Raw genomic sequence first — 17,730 nt, forward strand, 5'->3', positions numbered from 1 at the left:
GTGCAGCTCTTCAGATACAGGTGGCTCCAGCCTGGGTCCCCATAGGGCCACAAGTGCTGTCAGCAAACTTGCTCCAGCCTGGGCTCCTGTCCCCATGGGGTCACAGCCTCCTTCAGGCATCCTCCTGCTCTGGCGTGGGGTCCTCCTTGGGCTGCAGGCAGAGATTTGCTCCACCGTGGACCTCCATGGGTGCAGTGGGACAGCCGGCTTCACCATGGGCTGCACCGGGGGCTGCAGGGGAATCTCTGCTCCAGTACCTGAAGTACCTCCTGGCCTCCCTCTTCACCAACCTAGGTGTCTGTGGGGTTGTTGCTCTCACATGTTCTCACTCCTCTCTGGGTGCAGATGCCTGGGTTTCTTCCCCTTCTTGACCATGCTACCCCAGAGGCACTAACACTGTCACTAAGGGGCTCAGCCTTGGCCAACAGCAGGTTTGTCTTGGAGCTGCTGGCTCTGGCTCTAGCAGACACAGGGGAAGCTTCCAGCAGCTTCCCACAGAAGCCACCTCTGTAGACCCCACACTATCAAAACCTTGCTACTCAGACCCAATACAGCCTTTTCCTATCACAATCTTGCCTCATCTGCTGCCTTTTTAAAACCATCTTCCAGATAGCACATGTAACAAAAAACAGGATCATAGAAGGTGTGAAAGTAAAAGTGATGAAGATTTGTCAAGATACTAATTTTCATATTTTGCCTGGTATTTCTCTGACAGCCATAGCACAGTGGTGAAAATTAATTTTCTGAGCGGATATTTGTGAATGGTGCTTTGCATTTCAAGGGCTGCAGTTACAAGTAGAGGCTTCTGTATCTTTTTTCCCAATGAATGCTTCCTTGCACCCAGGAAGACAGAATACCAAGATTATGAACAAGGAAAATGAAATTGATAAGATATTCAGTCGGGTTATTATTTTTGTTAAGATTAAATGTTACAGCTTCATCAAATTTAAAAGAGATCGTTCAGATTTCTTAAGTTAAGGAGCACCTAAAGCCTTTGGCTGAATTCCCAGAAGAATCCATATTAACGTGTAACAGATTAAAGCGGATGCAATGTTTGATATGAAAAACTCTATACCTGACAACAGATATTATGTTTGCTTCTGCCCTTTATTTTATCACTTCAATCTAAAAATTTTGCATAACTGTGTGATGTAAATTGTACACATGAAGCTCCAATCATGTGCTGCCAGTACTACTAAACAGATTTGCCCTCAAGCCTTGAAGTTTTCATACTCTGAGAAATAAATTAAACACAGTATTATTTCCCTCTTGATTTCACTTGCGTTACAAAAAGATAGATAATATATCTAATTAATGTCTTTTATACCAATTTAAATAATAAATTTCAGTTGAAAACAAACACCATTTTTATTTCTAAACATTTCTATCTTTTTTTCGGTCTTTCAGCTAACTGTAATATAGGCTTCCTTTAAGGCAGACAACGTGAATAGTACATTGCTTGTCAATTAAGTTTGTATAAAAAGCAAAAATATACACACAGAAAGTTTCAACACTGACAACATAATTTATTCTATTATACCACTTCATACTATTTTTTAGAGTATTGTAAGGTATTTTTGGCACAGCAACTGAGTTTACTTCAGGTGTTTTTATTTTACTTTTGCTATAGTAGTAACAAGGTAACCAAACAGTAAGCAATTATGAATAAATGCAATTACACCAAAAAAATGATACCACATCCCCACACTGCATTGTCTGAAAATGCTACCAGAGAACTTCCATCTCTTTCCAAAGACACTTCCAAACTACTGAAAATAATGAGCAATACATCTTCCCTTTGCTCACCCCCACTCCCTTTCTCAGTATGAATTATCACTTAAAATACAAAATGCAATAAAATTCCTACCTCTTTCATTAAGACTGTTCAGCACTGCCCTTTCAAGCTGTTCTTCTTCAGAAAGCCCACCTGTATAATCATAATAGCTCCGTGGTGTGCTGTACTGATAGCCTGGATAGCCATAATACTCTGTAAATGGAATACAAAACAAAGAGAATAAACTGCTGCTGCTCAGTAAGAGTGTAAAATCAGATATTATCTTTACACTACCTTTCTTCCGCAAAATATTTTAATTTGGGAAAGAAAACATTATTAGGATTCGATTATTTATGTAATATATGCCATTAATCAATTTCTAACTTACAAAGTCAGACTACGATAACAGGAGAGAAGAAAAAACCCAAACAAACAAAAAAACATGGATCAAACATCTCAGATTTTTATAATTGTTAGAAGTGTCATAGAATTGCAACTATTAAGAAGTTTCACATAGAAATTGAAAGACACTTTTCACCAGCTCCTTTTAACATTTAATTGTCAATACTTGGGCAACTTGTTAATGTCACTAGAACAGCAACAACAAAACAGGTAGGTTTCAGGCTTTTTTCCCCGCCCAGTGTCCATAAATAACACACGCCAATGTCATCATAAATGCAAGTAATGTTTGGACCTAGAAATGCCTAGGAAAAGGTTCTGGCAAATTTTTGCAGTAATATCCAGCTAATATTGTGCTATTGCACAGCTACATCTGCTCAGAAAAAACCCCAAACAAATCACACCTAATGTCACAATCACTGTGTGCTGCCTGCGCCGCTGACAACCAAGAATTTCTGACCATTTGCAAAGTCGGTCAAAGCCAAGCACAAACAAACCATCATCCACCCAAACACATGGGATTTAAAAGAAAAAACAATACTTGGAGAATGAGAATCTCTTCTTTTAAACACAACGTGATCTTGCCTGAGCACAGAAAAATCTAAACAGAGAAAAATAAGGAGAAAACTCCCAATTTTCTATTCTATTTTTGCATCTTCAAAATACAAAGCTCTGGGTGATATTTTAATTTCTCTTCCAGACAGCTGGACAGGGGATTTTGAAGGACCAAATGTAGCCAGTTTCTTCCAACTAATACAAAATATTACACAAATACAATTAGAAATATTTTTGTAGGAAACAAATACAGCACACCATTTCCCTTTATCTTCAGATTATTAGCATCAATGACAGTCTCAAGTTATCTAATTAGTTATATGGATTCCATATATAACCTTCTTGTGAAGTTTGTGCGATTAGTAACAAGCACAAATTACGAAGCGAGGACATATAAATACTTTATTTTTTAAAAAATAATACTGTGTTAAAGAAAAAAATCCCAAGCTCTAGAACTTTAGGAGAAATGAAAATAGCAATATCCTATCTTAAAGTTATACAGGAAAGGCAGGGAAAATTTAAGAGTAACTACACACTATTCTATACAGGAACACATCTATTCCTCTGTGTGTACCATGCAAATATACCTACATGTACTTTATATGCATGAGTAAGTGCACACAGATGCATGTATACATATATACATTATATACACGTATAGAGGGGAAAAAAGTAATTCCATCTGTGTGCAAATTTTTCATTTTTGGAACATACCACTGACATTGGGAGAATTTTCATGTATCTGCAGTGAACACTCTGTATTATCCTCCAGTAACCTGAAATTCCACCATTTCTCAAATGATCAGCAATTCTTCTGCTTAGAAGAGATTATTTTTACTTTTTAATCTGTATGAATTACAGTCATCTTTACACCAAACGTTAAAAGTCTTTAAGTCATACTGGCTACACTTAAGAGACGTGACTCTGCAGAAAAATAAAACTGACTGCGGGCTGCCATTTAGCTGTTATATATACATATGTACACTTTGGAAGCAATCTTCATGTTTTCCCTCATTCCCCTTTGCATTACATTAATCTGAACGAACATTTCCTCAGCTGTAAGTCTATTTTCTGGAGGCGTCAAAACTACATGTAGGAAGACTATAAAACTTCTGGTACTATAAGCCTGTCATTATCTGATGAAATAAAAAGGATGTTGTATTTTAAGTTTGTTCTATGACTGTAAATTTTTGTTTGTTTGATGTTTCACATTGTCATCAAGTTATAAGTGCTCAGAACGCCATAATCTTTATTTTACGAATAAACAGTTCAGTAACATCGACATGTTCAAGGTGTTCCTACTAATCAAAATAAATGTCCTAATACTTTATTCATGCACTGCATTTAGAGAAAAACTAATTCAGTTACTAAACACTAAATGTGTTAAAATTACACTTCAAATATTTTTTCTTCTAAAGCTGTTCCCTTGTACTGTTTCTTAAAATCTGTTCTGATAATAACTTCACCTATTTTTCTATATAAATTGGTATTTTAAGACAGTAATAAATCAGCAATACCAGAAAATGAAAAATTAATCAAGGTAAGGATGTACTGTATATGCATCATTAACCTATGACACTATAAAAAGTTTTCTTAAATCACAAATGGCCAAATTTATTACATATCTCATACATCAAGCAAAAGGTTAAATCCTTCATAAAGAATTCAGCAAATAGGATGAAAGACAATTAGAAAGTATAGACACAGGGAATGAACGTAATAAATATACATATATTTTAATTGCAGTTGTACGTCATTTTGGAGAAATTAATTCAGTGTAAAAAAATAATACGTAGCTACATCTAAATCCAAGTTTGGAAGACAGAATAATTAAGGTTAAGACTCTCCTTTATCTCCTTTCTGTCCACAAGGACTCACCGCCACAGCCTGGCCACTTCGGGGACTGCCCAAGACTAACCGTGGCTCACTGTGGCTCACGTAAGTACATCTCACTGATTACTATCAAAAATAAAAAACTCTGCATGACTAAATATCAGACAACAGTGAGAATGATCAAAGGTATGAAATTGTTTTCATATATGCAACCATATAGACTACAACTTTGCAACACGAGAGAAAAGATGAGTATGGTGAATATAGGACTGACATCTATAAAACCATAAAGAATATGAAGTACGTAAAGAATGAAGATTTAGTTTCCCTTCACAGGCAAGAATTAATGTGCATCAAATGAAATTAGTGGCTAGCAGGTTCAAAACAAATAAAAATGACAGATTCTACACCAGGATGTAAACTGTGAAATTCTTCCGTGATGTTGTAGGTGTTAAAAGAGTTCATGCTGATTCAAAATGCTTTTGACAAATTCATGGAAGAAGAATTATCATGGGCTATTAAAGGCAAAATTCCCTCATAAAACTTTCTGCTGAGTACACATCTAAGCCACAAGTCACTGCACACTGGCAGATATCTGAGGAAGTTATCGCTATATATATTTATCCTGTTCTTACAGCAGCTGCCTAGGAGAGACTATAAATCACTGTAGGAAATAAGATACAGCAGGCATCCCTTAGCTTTGATCCAACACGCAGCCCTTCTCACAGCTGCCTCCTCTTCTCACCCTCCCTCTCAGACCTATTATTCTACACACTCCACATACAATGACTCAATTTTCTGCATGAGAAGTGAATCAAACATGGTACATTCAAAGCATGCCAGTATTCCAACTATCCATCTATATACTGTGAAGATGGCCTGAATTTTTTCCCGTGAGGGGTGGGCTTTTTATGTGTAAATTACTTGATTTACAGAAAGTGTTCAAAGGAAGAAGTTCCTTGTCAGAGGAGGGGGAAAAAAAACCACCACCCCAGAATGGAACAGATAAATTTGACACATCAGAGCAGATTTACCAAGGTTCAAAGGGCTGCTTTCAATGGACACAACTTCCCCCCAATACACCTTCTGCAAAAGGGATGGTATTTCCCCAGGGTAGCATTTTATAAAGTCATGACCTTAATTTGCGGTTTAAAGCCTCTTGTACAAAATACAGTTCCCTAAAAAGGAAAGGTGATACATGGCCAGAAAAGTAATAAGTTTAGCAAATACACGTATGTGCAGAATAGTTTGTATATTACATATGTTTCCATTTAACAAGCTCCTCTGTAGCTTTTCAATCATTAGTAAAAATGATGTCCCTATTTTTAAAGCTGGAAAAAGTTTTCAGCTAAGTGGGTGAGAGTACTTACCTGAATAGTAGTCCCTTGGCCTGGCAGGGTCAGCGAATGAAGAAATCCCACCTAAATATAAGAACACCACAGGTACTAGTAGAATAAAACAATCACATTATCTTTCTTCATAAAATACAAAAATCAAATTTAAAGCACTCTTTCTTTCAGAGTCTGTTACTTAAGATACAAATATTAAACCACGTGTATCTATGAATTGTTTGGCAGTGAGAGAATATAGTATTAGTAAGCTTTTAGTAGTAAGCTTTTATAGTAGTGTGCCGTGTTTAAGCAACATATCCACGTAGACTAGAAAAACGCAAACCAACCTAACAAATGTTCTCCAGAACATATATGAATAATTTCTGCACTGAGACCATACCTTGGTAAAAATGGGTGAGTACACAGAAGACTGAGGACTGGAATAACACTGCACTGTTTCTGCTGTGCTACACAGGAGGAAAAGATGACCTGTGTACTGGAACAGTCCTCCAGGTCCTAGTCACACAACCACCTTCACAGCAGCAGGATCTCCACAGCACATTTCACTAACAGTACCAAGGGTTTTATCATAAAATCCCGGGATGATTCAGTTTGGAAGGAACCTCAGGAGGTCCCAAGCCCAACTCCCATTCAGAGCAGGGTTTGCTATGAGATCAGACCAGGTTACTCAGTCAGGGCTTTATCTTGTCACATCTTGAAAACATCCAAGGCTGGGGACTGCAGAACCTCCCTAGGCAGTGTGCTCTGATGCCTGACTGTCCTAAAAGCCATCAGAGCGCCCCCAGGACACAAAAACATGCAACATTAACATCTAACATGATACCTTACGTATGTTCACACCAGTGGGGTAGGAAATCTGATGCTTTGATTTCTATTTTTCCACATAAAACTGCTTAACACACAACTTACAGACTATCACCAAACTGTGATAAAACCTCCTGTGAAAAGCAGATACATCTAAACAAATTATTTCCCACTACACAAACCTCATATCCGTGGTCAACTTGATGGCATAGTCATGAATAAAGTACTCAACATATTAAGTAGTGAGACACAAAAACCAAATATTCTGAGAACCAACCCCAGCACAGCTGTCATGAGATGGCTTAGACTTCCAATTAAAACATTGAAACTTATGGGAGTGTTCATGTAAAAAAATTGCAGGGCTATATTTAAAACAATTGTTAGATTAAAGATGTCTAAAGATAAAATATTTTTTTAAAAAGAAGTATAACTACAATACGAAAAGCTGTAGTAATACATTGTTGGAAAGCTTCAGAATTTCAATAAAAATTTCTCAGGCATCCCAGAACCTTTTTCAAATTGTAGGGACTTCCACTAAAATGGACCCAAGTAGAAGAAATCAATATAGTGGCTTCATCACGCTTCATTTAAAGTGACGTTTTCATTGACATCTTATGTGAAACATTTTCTCTAAGCATTTAAAAAGAAGGGTAAAAGGTACTTCTAAGTAAAAATATCTGAAAGACACATTAACTGGTTCTTACCATCCATGTTTAATTAAAAAAGAGTTGATCTTTTTCTTCTGCTTTCACTTTAATAATCAGCATATCTTTAACTGCCCAAAAGCTTGCAGGAATGACTCGAATGTCTATATGCAAGACCTACTGAATTTTGCAGCTAAAAGCGTCTCTTACACAGATTTGACAAATTGGACAAAATTATGTACCTGCACAGGCTCGCATGATCTTTTTCAGAGGGCCCATAGTGTACATCAATCCAACAAGAATCCCTGCCAGATGCCCAGCAAAAGAAGTCCTATGAAAAAAGAAAAGTCTTGTAAACCCACAGAATTACACTGAAATGTCTAGGTAGGGTCTACCAAAATAATTTAGTTTCAAGTGAAAGCATAAAAACCTACTTTCTACTGCACTATCAGTAGACAGAAATAGCGAGCAAACAGTGGAATGCTCTTTTGCTAATGAGGCCCTCGGCACTACAGTGTATGTTCAGTTCCTTTGCTGAAATCACATGTCCCTTTTCCTTGCCCATCAACTTTTGTTAGCTTCCCTCAAATACTTAACCATATCTTCTGGGCACAGTATTTCAGGGCTTTTTTTTACATTTTGAAATGTGGTCAAAATAGAGGATATTAAGGAAGAAAACAGACTGTAACCTCAACACTCAATTTGGATGCCAGCTAACGCTACACATACTTCCTTATAAATTTCAAACTACTTCAAGATAGCCCTTCGCCTAACTTTGAAATATTAAATGCACTCACCCTGGAGAGATGAAATGAATAGCCACCAGTTCCACCCAACAAGCATATTTACTGGCTATCGGCAAACCAAGGACACTGCTGACTCTTCCTGGATTGTAATGGTTGTTGAGAACTTTCAAAGCAAACAAGACTCCTGCAAACAAGAAGAAATCACATAAAGAGAGAAGTACTTGTGCCTAAATAATAAAGAAATGCAAATCATGTAACTACTGAAATGGAAGTACCATGCAGTTTCACAGCACCACAAAGCATGCTGGAACAACAGTTCTAAGACGTTTTTTCAGTGACAATTTTCAGTAACTTATTTAAAAAAGAGAAGAATTAAAAATTACATATATGTATAACACAAGTTGCTTTTTCAGATGCTTACTCACTGTAGCTATTTTGGTATTCAAAACAATACAAACAATTTTTAAATGGGAATTCTAATTGAAGTAATTGACAAAATTATAGAACTAAAAGGTTTCATGAGCTGAGAAAAGCCATTACTAAAAACAAGACAAACAGATGCATGTGAAGCTCAATAGCAAGCTCAAATTCTGAATTAATGGAAGTCATCTTACATATACTCCAGAATCACTTTGTTCTGAAAAAAAAGTAGATAAATCACTTTTAATGACAATAAATAATCATCCATTTCCAACTGACTGATTCATCCAATTGCAACTGATTCATCATGCAAGCAATAGCCAATGTGACAGAATGAATTCACATGATTTACTGTAACTTCCAAAATGTTTTTTAAAATGTTCCTTTCAAGAGAAAGCTCACACAGTTGTTTGGAAAAAAAAAAAATCTGGAAAAATGCACAAGTAAAAGATTTGACATGGAAAAGATAGCAGAGTTGAACATCAATACAGATATACGTAAAAAAATGATAGCATGGCTGGCATGAATCTCTTGCAAGGAATGACATGGGGACCCCCTCTAGCCTGTCACCAGTGCTCGCCCTGCCTGCTGGTACCACTGCTGCTCAGTCACTTGGTCCCTTTTGCCATAAGGCATGGGAAGTGGCGCTACTGCTCCACTAACTACAGGTGTCTTTTCTAAACAGGAGTTCATTCACTCACAACTTTGATCTCCTGAATGAAAACACAAGACCATTACTGGAAGATGACCAAAATCAGGTGCTTAGATGTTTCTAGAAGAAGCAAATCTATTGGAGTCACTCCAAAGGCAAGCATGAATAATTTGTAATTTGAAGATAAGAATTGTAAAGTGCACAGCTGTTACCAGAAAAGATGTTCAGAAACATTCATAGTAAAGTGATAGGATTTTCAATAACTCACCTAATGAGCATTATTGACATTGGAAAATTAAAAGCTTTAGACTTCAAATAGTCAGTGACATTAAACACAAAACATGATTGTACTGGGATAATCATATTTTTCATGTTCTTAGGTAAAGACTGCTGGTCACAAGAACATGAAATCAACCACAATGGTCATAACCAGAGTACATGCTTTAAATCAAAAAAATAAAATCACTGACACAACACTAACACACATGCCTATGGATATACATATCTCCATTTTCTGCATTCAACAAATATTGCCATATACTAACTTTAAATATTAATTTTACATATATAAATTGGACTAAGTATGTGCCTTACCTGAAAAACCTACAGCACAATTCATTTCATACGAAGGATCATCCAGGATTTCCACAAGCACGAATTCCAACATCATATAAACAACCCCAATGAGCACTGAAAATACTGCAATTATGTACGCAAACCATACGCTCTTAAGCTTTTTTTCCAGCATTATCCCCTTCCAAAGCATGGAAACCATGTTATAGTATAAATGCCAGTCATCTGCATGGTGGACAGGAGAAAGCAATAAACGCTGCCAGTTCCTCTTGTAGAAGCCTTCATTGACACTGATACACACTTCATGCAGAGGTCTCACAGGATTCAGAAAGAGAAAAATATTCAGTGCAAGTACCCCAAGGGTAACAGAGGGAATGTTCTGGAGTCCAACTTGAGAAATTTGATAAAGCAGCAAAAGTAGTCCAGCACTGACTCTTCCCTGCCTTCGTTGCATTGTTACTTCTTAATCAAAGAAACGTGAAGATTATTCAGATTTCTAATCTTCTGTTCAAATTCAAAACCATACGAGCCTTGGACACTCTGAAAGAAAAAAAGATAGCTGCATTATTATACATATACATGTGTGTTTTCAAGCTCATCACTGCTTTTTAAGCAAATTCTTCAAGCTAATCAACTGAGACTTTTTTTTTTTATCAGAACAAAAATTCAGGGTGAGGGGAAGAACCATAATTTTAAACTAGCATAAATCACAAATAAAAGGGACTTATACAGATAAACGATAAACTGGACAAGCACTGTGAGAAAAAGAAGTCTGCAACCTCTCTTTCATGTCCCTGGACAGGCTTTACTTCATCTGTTAAAATCCTGGGTGTTCTAGGCATGTTATTAATATCCTAATTCACTAACAATTACTAAAATTTTAGGAAGGAAACCAGTTAAAAGTTCTTCCCTAGAATCTCAGTTTTCATGCGTCACATCATTACTACATGTATAATGTTTTTCAAGATCATCCTTCCATCTTTCACAAATATTCAACACAAGCCAAGAATGACAATTAAGTTACAATTTCAAAAAGTAACAGAGACACACCTAAGAACTCCTACATGCAAGCTTTTAAGTGCTTTACTAGTGACTAGAAGTCACCCTCATTGTAAAAAAACTTCTTCCTCATGTTTGGCCTGAATCTCCCCTCCTTTAATTTAAAACCATTATCCCTTGTCCTGTAACAACAGGCCCTGCTTAAGAGTCTGTCCCCATTTTTCTTACCTGCCCCTCCTAAGTATGGAAAGGCCACAATAAGGTCTCCCTGGAGCCTTCTCTTCTCCAGGCTGAACACCCCAACCCTCTCAGCCTGTCCTCCCAGCAGAGCTGTTCCAGCCTCTGATCACTTCTGTGGCTCCTCTGGACCCTCTCCCACATCTCAACACCCTATTCATCACCTTCTCCATTATATTATAAAATTGTTAGAATTAGTTGCTAATATACTTTTTATTTAGTTTAAATTCCTTTCCAATCATCACATCAAATGCTTCCTCTGTAAACATTTTAATAGACAAGCAAGCAACAATCTAATACTTTTGGAAGACAGTAGAAAAAAAATTACACCTTTGTAAAGAGAAAAGGACAACAGCTCAAGATGTGAAGTTTAACATTTCACATTATGTCTATTAGGACTTACCAAACTGCACATTTCTACAGACCACTGGTATGCCTGCAAACACCTTACTACAATGGCAAAAAGAACTATGAAACCTGCACAGGGTTGAAATTAAAGAACACAATCTAAGGGCCAGACTGCCTCCTCTACCTGGTGTAAGTGAAAGGAACACATACCTCCTCACACACATCACAAGAAGTGGCACTGATTAATTAATCAAATTAAGTTATTGTAGTCTCTGAATTTATCTCTAAAATGCATTTATGGTTATTATAGCACTCCAAGGAAGAAAAAACAAACAAAAACACCACAAAAAAACCCCACAACACGCCATGCCAGAATCCTCAAGACAACTGTAGCAGAATAGAAAGCAAGTAAATGTATTTGAAGCATTAAACGAAAGTTCACTGTATTTTTTCCCATAGTCTAATCTCAAAGATGAAAGATAATGTCTAAGTCTTGCCCAAAACAGGGTGTAAATAGCAGAAACACACTTTATATCAGGCTTCTTGAACATGTAACTCTAACTACAGTTAAAAAACAGTTTCTAATCCTCACAATTTAACTAGAGACCACAGCTGTAGTCCCTACAAAACTCAAATGAGCTACGACCTCTTAAAGTGTAAATTGATTGTTGCAGATGGTAATTAGCATAGTCAGCCTTTGACTTTTTTCATGTCAATGTTAAAAAAAGTACTTAGATAACCAAATGTTTAGTCAATGTCAATCTCTCTTTCCACAGTACATGCTCCAATCCCAGGTACATCCCTAAACTGTTCCTATGTGCATCTGCCCAAACCTCTGACTTTTCTCATACCACTGACACTGCTAAATTTTCTCCCCACCACAGAACAGGTGACATAAAACTGTTAGAATTTAAAAGTCACTATAATTTAAACCCAAGTTATGTGGAAACTCCAAAATCTTGCCATACCACAATTTTCAAATTGCCAAATGTCTTACTTTTTAAGGTTCTCCCCCCACCCCTCCTTTTGATACCAAATTTACATATTTTTAAGACACATGTACCTAGGAAAAGAAACCCTCATACAGCACATCTGTACCATAACCTTGTAACATGACTGGAAATAGTTTACACCATGATTACAGTAGTATTATAAGCCATTCCCATTATTGGGAGTAATCAAAAGCGTCAGCTACATTATATGTTTGTTTATAAATGAAAAATATATAAGAAAGAAAACAGTAGTTATTTGAGAATCTTCTGGAATGCAACTCCCTTGAAATACACAAGACTTTCAACTCTTTGAACATTCTTACTCAGCCTCTACTCTGTTTATTAAAAGTCTAATGAGGCTTGAAACAAATAAGCACTTATTCCTTTTTCTTTTTTGAAAACATGCCACCCACTTCAAAATGTACAAATTTCCAGAACAGACTTGAAGTGGACATTTGTCTTGCATCTAGGCTGCCACGTGTCTGCATTTTTGTCACCTACTCAAGATAAATGTCTGAACTAAAAATTCTCGGAATTTGTCTGTTTGTTTTGTACTAACCAAGTACAAAGGATTTAAACTTGTATTTTACAGTGACAGCCCCCTTGCTCACTTGGCAACCATAAAATATTATGACTTCATATTACTGAAAATTCACGTAACAAAGTAAATATGTTAGTAAATACAAGTTAAAATGAAATGTTAAACTGCCTTTCCTATAGCTCTAATTTGAAGTTAAATGAAAAGAATCTCTCTGTACACTTGTTCCCCTCAAAACCAACAGAACTACCCTAATATTTTGATTTATGTTTATGCGAAGGAAAGCCCAGCCCATTACCCTTCTACTTAAAACAATCAATCTCCCCTTAAAACTAACATACAAAACAACGAACCAAATAAACCCCACCACACACACAAAAAGTCACACATAGAGTGGCTCAAGTGTGGGTGAACTAGTCTCTTTTTAGACTAAACTAAACCAGAATACATATTCCAGCAAAGAACCCAGTGTGCTGGGAAAAAAAAACGGGCATTCAACCTACATGTCCAGATTAGAGTTGCACCAATTTAAAAAATACTTGAAGCACATAACAGGTCCTGAGCATAAACCATCCCACACTACAGATAACCCTCAACAGGCACACACTATTTGTCTATGAAGATACAGTCTCAGGATATAAAGACTTATCCAAATAAAGATCGAAACAGGAATAGTGTCTTTAGGGCAAAAGAAGAATCCTGCAAAGGAAGCAGAACAAACTGTAAACCCTTTTACTCTTGCCCTCAAACTCTGGAAGGTGATGGAAAAAGGAAGGCACAACACAACAGGAGAGAAAAAACAAAACCACCACACCAACACAAGAAAAAACTCAAAAACTTGAAACATAATGAATCATCCTGTTTATATTTAATATGTATGCAAGGAGAAGGTCAACCACAACCTGTCAGTTACAATAAGCTTTGAAATGTATATTCCATTACATCGTTCATAACAAAAGGCAAGGTTTTGACCTAATTGTAAAAGTAATTACTTCATAAAGAATGACTTAGGGATTAATAAAATGTGCCTTTAAAGGGTATAATGTGCTTTCATTCACAAAGGAATACTGAACTCTAAACTGAAAAAACACACTTCAGAATTTGGTATGAGAAGTAATACATTTGTAATACAAATATTTTAAAATCATTTAAGTCCATAACTACCTTGCTGAAAGGAAACAACACAAAGTAAATATCAATGTAAAATGACTGCATAAAAAGCTACATCACCAAGTCTTTAATACGTCACATATTATATGAAATGTCCTTCAAAGTCTTCTGTGAGAATAAGAAGTTCCTCTGCCTCTTATGTCTGCTTCAGCAGGAAATCTGAAAAAGCTTTATAGTTCTTAAATCCTCCAAAGCACCACTAAAAAGAAGGCTTTAACAAAATTCAACTTGAAACTTAGAATTTTGTTCTGAAGGTTGTGACAAATACTATTCATGCTGAAATATACATGTTGAACAATACATGCCAACAATGCTTTTGTACAAGGAGACAGGTTCCAAAGGAAAGAATGGAACGGACTAGATCAAATCTCATACTTTGCCCCACATCTTAAGTATGAACGTCTGAGACACTATGCATTTAAACTTCTAATTGCCTCGGTAGTTGGACTACTGCTATTTAATCTAGAAAGAAAAATACTGGAAGACTGCAACCTGTGCCTCCTTCAATTAAAATACAGAGTTCTTGAAATTGTTTCATTATCGTTATTAACTTGTAATATCACTGGAAGCCTTGACAATTTTGGATTAATGTTTTCATTCACAAAAAAGAAATCAATTTACTTTATATATATTTATCACATATTTAATAAGAATGAATATAGAAAGCTAAACATCAGAACAAGTATCCACTGGACTTTTCTTTAAGGCTTATCATTATGCAGACCAGTTATATTCTCTGTCATCATTTGAGACTACTAACACTATCTCTAAAATGTGTTTAAGATAACTGTATTTTACCTCCTACATGGCACCCACTTCTAATTCAAAGTCTTCAGATTACTCACTCAGCTACAATGACATTGAACTCATAACACACAAAACTTCCTCACGCCACACAAGAACACAGCATGGAGATCCAATGGGCTTCCTCAGGCCACTCTCAGGGAGACAGAAACTTGAAAGTTTTAATACCAGCAGAGATCAGACTGATTGTCCAAACAGTCCTTCAGTTCTAAGGAGCTACTGCCCCACCACGTACAGCGAGAATCAGCTCCACATTACCTCTGTCAGAACTTCCCTCAGAGTCAACAACGTTGACTAAGCATGGACAGGAAAACTTTTTCTGGAAATTACATTAAGCGTTTCAGACACCAGATTGACCTTCAAGCTGATGCAACACATTACAGACAACTCACACATTGGACATTAAACAACCATGACTTAAGCAGCTCGAATCTTAACAAAGCCCATGATCCCAAGTTGCAAGAAGAATAAATGACAGAAGTAAAAAAAGGGTCCAAAAAAAACCCTAGTAGCAACATGAGAAATGTTATTTCATGCAACAAAGTCTTCAAAACCTCTGCAGCTTGTGAAAAATCAGAACAACAATCACTGAAAACTTCTTTATATTGTGATACTGGCAATTATTGAAAATGTATTTATTATGTGACTAATCTACCACTAAACACATGTCTTTCTGACCTGTTTCTCCATTACCTTCGGTAGGCAATCCCTGTGGAGCTGTTTGTAAACATGCCTCAAAGCCAAGGCCTAATCTATGGTGAACGGGATTTACCTGTCACACATTTACTGGAGACACTCTAGTTCTTCCTCTGGAGAAAAAGATCACAGCAGCCTTTTCACAGCACAATAGAAATCAGCTCCTGAAACAGAACCATCTAATAAAAATCCTTTTAATTGTTATACCTTATTCTAGTCAAGAAGATGATTATAAATACACTATCAAAAGGAGTAGTTTTTGCTTACTTAAGTTCTATATAAAAGAAATTCTGCTGCAATCGACAAATCAGTATGTCACCTTAGTGCAGAATAGACAGAAAAACCAGGAGCCTTCATAGATATTTATAATTTACACCTATGAAAGTCTACATTTTATCAACTCTCCTTAGAAATTGCTAAGCTTTCCTTCACTGAAAAAAAAAAATCCTTTCAGGATCTGTACGGGAACCATAAGAGTGTTAACACTTTTTGGTTGTTGTTTTTCTTTTTTGTTAGAAAACCTAAAAGCACCATAGAGATTTCTCTACTTCTAAATGTATATGCCACATGTAATCAAACAGATAAACATTTTTGACCAAGCTAAAAAGAAAAATAATATTTCAATAGATAATTTATTTCTTAGAAGCATCAGCTGTTGCTGAACCTCTGCAGTCACTTAGAACTATTTTGTCATAACTTTTTGAGTGCAGATAATGAACATGTTAAGCCCTTCCCAGTTCTGTGGAAGGAAAGTGACACAAAGTTTTGATAAATATTCTTTCTATCCTCATCTCATAATAGAGAGTAATTAGTAACTACCACTCAAAACGCTAAGATGCATCTACACATAATGCAAGTTAGAGAAGTAGAATCAGCGTGACTATTTATAGTTATATCACTGTACTAGTGGAGGTGAGGTCTGGTCACAGCTTAAAAAATAAAGACACATCAGAACAATAGTCAACTTCTGATAAGGCCACAGAGAGCTTTAACTTCACAGATGTTTAATTACTTTAATTAGGGTCAGGGGTTTTGATGTTTTTATTTGATTTTTTCAATTTGATTGCAATACTTAACACTTGCATAATCCTAAAAATGGACAATTAAATCAGAAGAGCATATTCCTTTATTTACCTCAAGAATTTTGTAATATAATTAAAATGAAACAACCCATGCTTCCCTGACTCCATTTCAGAAGGGTGAAGCACAAAGGCTCTTAGAAGTTTAGCATTTGTGTTGTTTTGAGGGAAAATTTGTCTGCAGTTTCTAGGAGAAAGGACAGAAAGCTTACTTCCTACTGCAACGCATTTTAAATAATATTAGTTAAATATATAAACCATTCAGAAATATATACTTTCTAGCATTAATGTTAATTCTCGTCAAGACCTCACATCTCTTTGTATTAACAAAATGCAACTCCACAAAGAACACCACTGCACTATCTCAGGAAATTAAACCAACTCAGGCATCATTAAATAAATTTTATAAACATTTGAATTACTTAAACTAGGTATTTACATACACATAAGAAAGTTTAACAAATATAGTTGAGGTACATTGTTAATGCTTCTCCTTCGATACAGGTACAAGTTATTTCATGTTTTTGAGTTTGTTTGTTTGCTTTTTTTACCATTTTCACCAGGAAAGAAAGATATATTAGTTCTGGTCATTTTTTTTTTTTTAATTCTCCGATTATTTACATAACCTGCAAAAATACTACTGAAACGTAATAAATAAATAACATTATTACCGGAGTTAACACGCAGCACATACTAAGGTGCCGCTGCAGTTTCCTGATAACACGGGCAGCGGGGCCGGACGGCGGGAACCGGCGGCCACAGCCCGGCCCTGTGTCACGGCACGGGCACCCCTTCCTGGGGCCGCCTCAGCTGCCTCTGCCAGAGCAAACCCCAGACACGGGGCCGGAGGACACGCTGAGTTTTTAGTGCGAAATATGAAGCATTTTTGCTATTTCTGAAACTCAACTCGTTTCCACCAACTCCGCTCCCGGTGCTGCGCAGCTCGCTAGGGACAGGCTCCGGAAAGCCCACGGCTTCGGGGGAAGCCTTCCCCATCGCAAACGCCTCTGAGGCGCTTTCGTTTCGGCGTACCGGACAGCCGTCGGCACAGGAGGGCGGCGGCTCTCCGGACACCACACCCAGTTTCGGGCTGCGCCCCTCACGGCCGCCGCAGC

At 36.7% G+C, this 17,730-nt stretch overlaps 1 protein-coding gene across 9 annotated transcripts in view; it reads right to left on the reverse strand.

Moving 5' to 3' along the window:
- The window catches only part of RHBDD1 (rhomboid domain containing 1), a 30,830-nt gene that overhangs the window by 12,742 nt on the left and 358 nt on the right, over positions 1–17,730 (reverse strand). For 2 of the 9 annotated variants that reach the window (XM_065074036.1, XM_065074034.1), the window contains exons 2-7: positions 15,613–15,700; positions 9,774–10,292; positions 8,159–8,291; positions 7,604–7,692; positions 5,932–5,982; positions 1,868–1,987 (exon numbers count right to left, since the gene is read on the reverse strand). In XM_065074036.1, the coding sequence (XP_064930108.1) occupies positions 1,868–1,987; positions 5,932–5,982; positions 7,604–7,692; positions 8,159–8,291; positions 9,774–10,206 (826 nt within the window). In that variant the 5' untranslated portion in view covers positions 10,207–10,292; positions 15,613–15,700. Of the gene's footprint in view, positions 1–1,867; positions 1,988–5,931; positions 5,983–7,603; positions 7,693–8,158; positions 8,292–9,773; positions 10,293–15,612; positions 15,701–16,670; positions 16,803–17,286; positions 17,692–17,730 lie in introns of those variants that run through there. The other 7 variants (XM_065074035.1, XM_065074039.1, XM_065074038.1 and 4 more) reach the window with 6 other exon arrangements.

The sequence above is a fragment of the Columba livia genome, chromosome 9 (genome assembly GCF_036013475.1).
Source record: "Columba livia isolate bColLiv1 breed racing homer chromosome 9, bColLiv1.pat.W.v2, whole genome shotgun sequence".
Lineage (NCBI taxonomy): Eukaryota > Metazoa > Chordata > Aves > Columbiformes > Columbidae > Columba > Columba livia.